The sequence below is a fragment of the Rhamphochromis longiceps genome, linkage group LG3, assembly GCF_057381845.1.
Source record: "Rhamphochromis longiceps isolate RC_006_pf linkage group LG3, R_longiceps_female_GT1.1, whole genome shotgun sequence".
Classification (NCBI taxonomy): Eukaryota; Metazoa; Chordata; class Actinopteri; order Cichliformes; family Cichlidae; genus Rhamphochromis; species Rhamphochromis longiceps.
The window spans coordinates 46,073,418-46,081,375 of NC_140559.1; the positions used below are offsets into that span (position 1 = coordinate 46,073,418).

General features: G+C 35.9%; 1 protein-coding gene across 1 annotated transcript; it reads right to left on the reverse strand.

Annotated features, from left to right (window-relative positions):
* Positions 1-2,081: 2,081 nt before the first annotated feature.
* On the reverse strand, positions 2,082-5,032 carry LOC146675015 (uncharacterized). Its single transcript, XM_085401126.1, has 5 exons — positions 5,004-5,032; positions 3,460-3,536; positions 3,323-3,373; positions 2,996-3,229; positions 2,082-2,323 (listed from the first exon to the last, which is right to left on the reverse strand). The coding sequence occupies exons 1-5, from the start codon at positions 5,030-5,032 to the stop codon at positions 2,082-2,084; spliced, it is 633 nt and encodes a 210-aa protein (XP_085257252.1).
* Positions 5,033-7,958: the final 2,926 nt, after the last annotated feature.

Below are 7,958 nucleotides of genomic sequence, written 5' to 3' on the forward strand. Positions count from 1 at the left end.
TCCCCCTCCCTCCCCTGTTGCTACTTCAATCATGAAACTGATCAGTGATCAGCTGATCAGCTTTTCTGGCGCAAGTCCTGTCTCTTGTTTGTTTATCGTTTACTTTTTGCCAGAAGGAAGAAACCAGCGGAGGTCGCGTTAAACAACAGCGGCACGTTTAAGCTTCATCAGATGTTTGTTTAAAGTATTAACAAATTCCTTTTACAAGGAGTGTTTAATAAGTACCAAAGCATTTGCATTATATACAGTTTATTTTTATGAGTATCAAGTTTTATTGTGAAGAGTTCATGAATGTAAGAGGAAGTGAGTGTGGTTGTGATCGATAGCTGGACTGAGAGAAGTACAAGTGTATGAACTGGACTATGTGTTCAACAGTCTGTGTCGATGCCACATTTTGCAAACTAACTGTGAGAAGCTGGGCACATTTCTGCAACAAATCCACCGTGTAGGTGTTCGCTTTTGTTTTAGGAGAAGTCTGCTGGTCGCTCTGCTTTCCTTCACATGTAACTGTTTCTGTACAGAAAACATGTCCTCCACCCCCTGGAAACATGGGACTCTTTCTGCAATGATCCAGTAAAATAACTGGTCAAAGGTTTTATTTACAATAGAAAATGTTTTCCATTTCATTAAAGGTAAAGCAATTCAGTTATAACATCAACATAATTACATTATAATATACAGTAGAATTACTTTCCAAATTTAATATTTGAACTCACAGCCAGCTTAATATTTATTCTTACTCCATTTTAGGGACTTGGAAGCAAAAACACTGGGAAATTTCTGTTTGTGAAAATTCTGCTTCTGCATTTCTCTATAATGAATCTCTAAGCTATAAGTTTCTTGAATAGCTTTAACAAAACACTGACCACATGCATAGTGAACATTTGTGCACTCTGCTTAAATATCAGGGCTGTATCAGAGAACCAAACATGTTAAATGAAGGAAGTAAAAAGAACAGAAATCATTAAAACCACCAGAGTGCCACAACAAATGGTATACTGAAAAATAATGAGCTACATTTCTTATTGTGGCAAGTCGAAGGTTGGCTCTTGTTGGGGACTGCAGCAATCTGCTTGCATCCAAAGGAAACACAAGGTTTTTGGTCCAGCACGGTTTCATCTAGCAACTGCCCCCAACCTCTCGCAACCAACTGCCTGGAGGTTTCCAGGGGTCATCAACAAGTCTCTAGACCTTTTGCTTCTCAAGTCTCAGTCAAAAGATTTAGAGACTTCTTGTTAATTCTGCTGTGTTCAATTTTGCGTTTGCATCTAAAAATAAAAAATAAAAAATTCATTGGAGTCTTTCTCAATTTATGTTATTTCAGTGTTTTGTAGTTTTCTTACTGTCCTTTTGAACTTGCTGGTTGATGGTGGAACAGTGTTTATGAAAGAAGAAAATCAAATTAGACCTGACTCCATCATTATAAGATCACATGGGCCTTTGCTATGCAGTGTTTGTTGTTGTTATTACAAATGGTAGGACAGTCCCTATTACATTTTACATGATGTAGTCTAATATAAATTGTATGTATAGTGTAAGAGTGTAAGAGCACAATTAAATAGTTAAATTCTCATGATGCACATTCAGGGTCACAGGAGGACTGGAGCCTATCCCAGCTGTCATAGGGCGAGAGGCAGGACGCACAACAATATATTTCATAATAAAAATGTAAAAAAAAAAAGGATTCTTCCCACCTCTAAAATACCTGGAAATTACCAACTACTTAAATTTCTTTAATTTAATTTAATTTCTAGTATAATTACTTTTTCCTCCAAAGTCTTGAATTATTCTTCCCCTGATCTGCTGTTTCTAATGCTAAGTTTTTGTTGGTAAATATATTTCAACTTTAAGTTCAAGCGAAATACACAGGAATTTGGTCAAATACAATACAGTAGTAATTACCTGGTATCAACAGTGGTTATACATAAGTAACATTACATGGATGTATTTAAAAACAGCACAGAAACTGGTAATAATGTAGAAACAAACATTTTTCTACAAGGCAAAACCAATTAAGAAGCATATAGTAATAGTTTTGTTGCAATATGATAACCTGAATTTTTAAAAGTGCATACATTAGACTATACGGTGAACCATAGGATCCTAGTGTGGTAATGCTGGACGAGTATTTGAGCCTCATCTTCGCCTTCAGGCTCTTGTCGTTTACAACACCAAAAAGTGATGAACAGCAGCCCCAACAGGCCGTAGGTCAGGTTGGTGCTCCAAAATGCAAACAGGTAGAAAGTCTTGTTGCAGTAGATAATGCCTGTGGTTACGCTCTTATTGAAGTTGGGTTTCACATCCGAGTACATGAACACATTAACTGTAAAAATATTTAAAATACTGCTGTAGTGCATTGTTAAAAACAACAACAGTAATTCATTCATTGAAGATCAATATAAACTAAAAACCTGTTGTTTTTTTTATTACTATTCAGAGTATAACTTGCCTGTACTTTTTCTCTTTTACTTAAGTAAAGAAATTATATGAGTACTTCAACATTTACTGGAGCTTTTCAAAACACAGGTATCTGTACTTCTACATAATTAAAAATGTCTGTACCAGTAGGGACACTGACGCTCCCCAAATGAAAAAATTTACTAAGAATCAGCCACAAAAGATGAGAAGGGAAAAATTAAAAACCAAAAATGAAACCAATTATTTTGAGAAAAACTATAACACCAAACCAGATTAAAACTGATTAGCAACGCCCCATGCTGCTTAACTAACCAGATCAGAGCTGCTTATTTCCAGAAGCTTAATCGACTTGATGCTACACTCTGATTAAAAAGTGTTTCTTTTTGAGCAGCGTTTATGACAGGAAAAACAGAAAAAACAACTCATGATTTAAGCAATTTCAACAGCAGCTCTGCGTTTTCTTTTGTTTTGTTTTTGGTCACCATGTAATTTGATTTTTCTCAGTTGTTGCTTATTCCATCTTTCAATATTTCTTAAAACAGGTGTGTGCTGCTGTTAGAACATTTTTAAAGCTTACCACCAAGGTAAAAGAAACAGACGACGAGGAGGGGCACAGAGCAACAGCCTATGTTGCACCACTTGCACCGCCCTCGGTGCAGCAGGTACAGCAACTGCTTTCTTGGTGTAATTGGAAACTGCTGCATTCTTTTTGCTGTGCACATGCTCAGTGCCAGAAATACAGATATGAATCCATAATTGTAGATGCATATGGGGATGTAGAACTCTGCTTTGCATTCATCAGTTGCTAAAGCTGTGGTGTACGGGGATAAAACAGAAACAAATGTCAAAATAAAATTCTGATGAATTTAAACTGATCATTACAATAACAGTGTCTGTCACTTACCAGCTATCACTTGAGCAATGAACATGATGCAGGAAATCACCAGGATACACCCTGAAGAAGAGCAGATACAGTGAGTCCCATATAGCACTACGCACCGTCTGCACATGTGTGGAAGAATTTCCACATCAGCCTCTCACCTAATATTGTTGTTCGTGGTTCGGAGGTGCATCGTGGTCGATCACTCTCCGGCATTATTACTAGTTTTATATCTGTCCTAAAAAGACACAAAGGAAACGATCAGCTATTTGTGCTGTTTTTCCATCTGTTAAATGGCAAATAAAAACATCCAGACTGAAAAAAGACACTGAATTTTACTTTTTTTTAAATTCTTTTTATAGTGTAAGTCTACCAGAAGGATGTGTAACTAGTTTTGAATCAAACCTATAACAAAACAAAGAAAGCCACAAGATATTCTCCACTTTATATTTCTGTTATTCTGTTAAGTGATAAATGAAAAGGTACCATGATATAACACTTGAATAAAATTACAATATATGATTTAAAATGAAGGAAAAAACTGATAATGGAAAAGCATGTTACCTACTTTTTACTGATTGTCTTTTGCAGTGTACAGAAGAATTTAAGTCACAAATAAAGAGAAAAGAGAAAATTATTAATGCTAACTGCTAAATTCTTAGAGATTAACCAAAACAGTTCAACAAAAAGACAATTCTACAAGAAATCCACTTTAGAAAGCTTGTAAACCTCATGCATATGTCAAAATAGTTAGCAAATTAAAGTGTGAAAGTGTTATGTAGGCTGTTGCAGACCAACCTGTTTGTGTGTCTGGCAGGACTTCCTAGAAAAGGACTGTTGCAGGAACATGGCCACATATAACATGGGCATGTCAGCATGTTGTTTCAACTTCCTTTTACAGCGTCTTTCACTTTGTTTTTTTGTTTAAGTTTTCTTTTTTCATCCAGCCATTTACTGAGGTGATTTTGTATTGTAATCACTTGTTTGTATGTCAGCAACATTACATAAAAACTACAAAATCTTTGTATTTGTTTTTCTTTTCCTAAGGAGCTCTTTTGCATTCACAGACAAGAGAAAAAGACATAACTGACAATGTGTCTGTCACAGCAAAACCTCATGAGAGGAACACTTCCTCTCATTTGTCCTAACCCACTAAGACCTCGCTACATAAACATCTTTATGTCGTATTTCTCCACAGGACGAGGTTTGCCTGCTTTTCTAAAATACATTCCCTGTTTCCATTCCCACAGTGACATTTTTACAATTGATTGTTGAGTGCGAAAAATACTATGACAGTGTCATTCTTCCAACAGGTGCCCAGGATTAGAAAAGATGGTGTCAGATACGGACAGGAATTTTTAAAAAATAATTTTTTATTCATGTTAATTTTAGGACAGCATGCATTTTGTAACATTAACATAGACTTAATGCATTCAATGACAACAAATAATTCAGCACTGTATTAAAGTCTTCAGCCATGCCTCATTTCTTTTTCCAAGCAGTCAGAATTTGTTGTAATTTGCTAATGCTGAATTGAGCTCTCTTTCGATATCGGCTTCTTTTTCATTTATTTTCATTCCTTTTACATTTAGAGATGATTTTGTTTTGTTTATTGAGCTACTTAACACTGGCCTGTGAGTCATTCAAGCTTGAAAAATGCTGCGTCGTGTCTACACCAGACTGATTACTTTTTTCGTTTCGTTACCAGCGTTTAAAGCTTGGAAGTACTGACATTACTATGAGTTTGAGTCCGCAAAAATTTACAAAAACATTAGTGTCCGCTGTACACTCTGCGTGGGAAGAAAACTTCTTTCTACAGCGAAAAATTAAACTTTAAATCTGAGCAAGCACCTAGCAAGCCAAAACGGGAATGTGAAATTCACAGAGAAACATCCAGATCCCCCCACTGACATGGCCCCTGCGGCACCGGGCAAACCTCCACCAGCCCCCACTCCTGCTAAACAGGTGAGCAACAGGACTTAGTGCTGCTGAATCTTTGATTTCATTTTTTTTTACTGTGTTTTACTTCCATCTATTTGAAAGTGTAAGTGTAAACACAAATAAATATTTTATTTTATATTCTGCAATATGCAGAAAATAGGTTTAAATGTTAAAGATTGTTGCATATAATTTAATTTTTGCTTGATGCATTGTGCATGAAGTTAAAAGATTAAAACTCATAAAACAAATTTTAAAAAGAGACTTTTTTCCATTTGATTCAGTTTTATATGATGGATTATACAGAAAAAATAGAATTGGGCTGAAAGGTCTATTGCTTTATTACGCATTTAGGTTGTGTATTATATTTTTAAAAGGTAATTTATTAATAAAGTAACAAATTACTTTTGAAAAAACATAATAGGTAAAGTAACGGGATTGCTTTTTTGGAGAAGTAATCAGTAATTAATAACTAATTGCTATTTTCAACTAACTTGACCAACACTGGTCTACACATAACAATAAACTCGACAGAGAACAATCTTTATGAACTTTTGTTTTACTAGGAGCCAGCCACACAAACACATGAATGATTTCAATTTTTTTAAGATGAATCTAATAAAAATACCAAGGACACAACAGTTTGACAGATATAAAATGGTATTTTTGCACCAATGACATGTGTTACTTATGATTAATAATCATTACATTTAAGACTGTGCATTCTCTGACTGTTGAGATTGATCAAAAAATATATTTTCTAAAGGTATTTTTGCATCAACAAGGGGGATACAATCATCTTGACAGAAAAAAAGAACAAAGGGCAGCTTTGAATGTCCTTGAAGAAGCCTGGAGAACTATTCCTGAAGACTACTTAAAGAAATGTCAAGAAAACTGCTGGAGAGAGCTCAGCCCATGTTGAAGAATAAAGGTGATCATATCAAATATTGACCTTCAAGCTCGTTAGGACTATAAAAACTTTTTTGCTTTGGATACTGTCTGTTTCCTTGTATGTTTGTACATTTTAATAAATGCCTTCACCTATTTCTGATCTTCCTGGAGAAATGTGAAGGCATATAAATGGCTGAAGACTCAAGATGCCTAGTACAGTACACTTTACACTGACATTTTTATGTACATGTATTACTTATGATTAATGATCATTTCACTCAAGACTCCGGGCTTTCTCTGATTTTGTTACTGGATCAACAGATATATTCTCTAAGCATTTCTATGATGTTTCCTCAGTATTCAGCCTCACACATTTGGTATTTCTGCGCTCACAAGCTTATAAAATTGACCTATTAGAGAATCAATGGGATGAAAAAAAGGATATTATTCATATCTAAGGATGTCATTACGTAACAGAGTACTGCTGCAAAAGTATTTAAAAAGAGTACCCCCCAAGTTTAATTACTTAGAATATAAATTTTTGCATTTCTCTGATAAAAGATCAAACATGTACATTGCTCATTAGAACATTTGATTATATCTACATAAGACAAACAGGAAAACTGCCTTTAAATGCACCATTTGCCCGCATTTACCTTACAGTGTATGTTTATCTTTTTAATTAAGTTTGCTTCGTCTCTATTTATTACCGCACAAGTGTTTGAGTCTCATTATCACCATCGGCCTCTCGTTGTCTACAACAGCAACACGATAAAAAGAGCAGTGCTAACAGCATGTAGGTCACGTTGGTGAGCCAAAATGCACACAGGTAGAAAGCCTTGTTGCAGTAGAGATCAGGCTGCGCTGTAGTCTTGTCGTAGTTGGGTTCATAAATGGAGTAGATGACAATACTACCTGTAAAAATAAATAAATAAAGATTCATTGTCTCAGATAATAAATTTAGTGTTGCAGACCTGCACGTCCTCTTCATAAATACAGAACTGGATTTAAGCTTTTTTTTTTTTTCAAAATTGCTGAAATACATTTATTTAAAAAAAAAAAACAACTCAAAAGAAAAGCATAAAAGACCTTTAAAATCAAGACTTTTTGGGGGGGGGGGGGGCGCATCTGTGCTAACAGTCACATCTGTGTGCCTGAGATGACCCTTTTAAGGGTATCCCAAATCTCATACATACACGGTGGGCCATTTATATGGATACACCGTAATAACATGGGAATGGTTGGTGATATTAAAGTCCTGTTTGTGGCACATTAGTATATGTGAGGGGGCAAACTCATCAAGATGGGTGGTGACCATGGTGGCCATATAGAAGTCGGCCATCTTGGATACAACTTTTGTTTTTCCAATAGGAAGAGGGCCATGTGACACATCAAACTTATTGGTAATGTCACAAGACAAACAATGGTGTGCTTGGTTTCAACGTAACTTTATTCTTTCATGAGTTATTTACAAGTTTCTCTTTGTTGAAATTGAAATTGTGTTGATATCTGGTGAACGCAGTAACCGGGTCATTGCAGCAGATATCAATGCAAGACACCCTACGAGACCACCCATCTCCATGCTACAGTCAGCAAACTGCTTGCTAAGTTTCATGAAAATCGTTCAGTGTTAGATTTGCCAAAATGTGGACGCAAGAAAACTGTCACTAATGAAGAAACATCAGCGGCTGTCCTAGCTTCATTCAGCAAGAGCCCACAGCGTAGCACTCGCCGCATGTCACTGGAGAGTGGCATTAGTTGAACATCCCTTCGGCGGATATTAGCTACTCACGAATGGCACCCTTACAAACTCCAGCTACTGCAGCATCTC

What these genes read in the sequence shown, in the direction of transcription:
- LOC146675015 (XM_085401126.1), bottom strand. Translation starts at nt 5,032, where the DNA reads ATGTCAGTACTTCCAAGCTTTAAACGCTG. An exon ending in ACCACGAACAACAATATTAG is followed by an intron (nt 3,374 to 3,459) that starts GTGAGAGGCTGA and finishes GCTCTTCTTCAG; the next exon opens with GGTGTATCCTGGTGATTTCC. An exon ending in CTGTTTCTTTTACCTTGGTG is followed by an intron (nt 2,324 to 2,995) that starts GTAAGCTTTAAA and finishes ATATTTTTACAG; the next exon opens with TTAATGTGTTCATGTACTCG.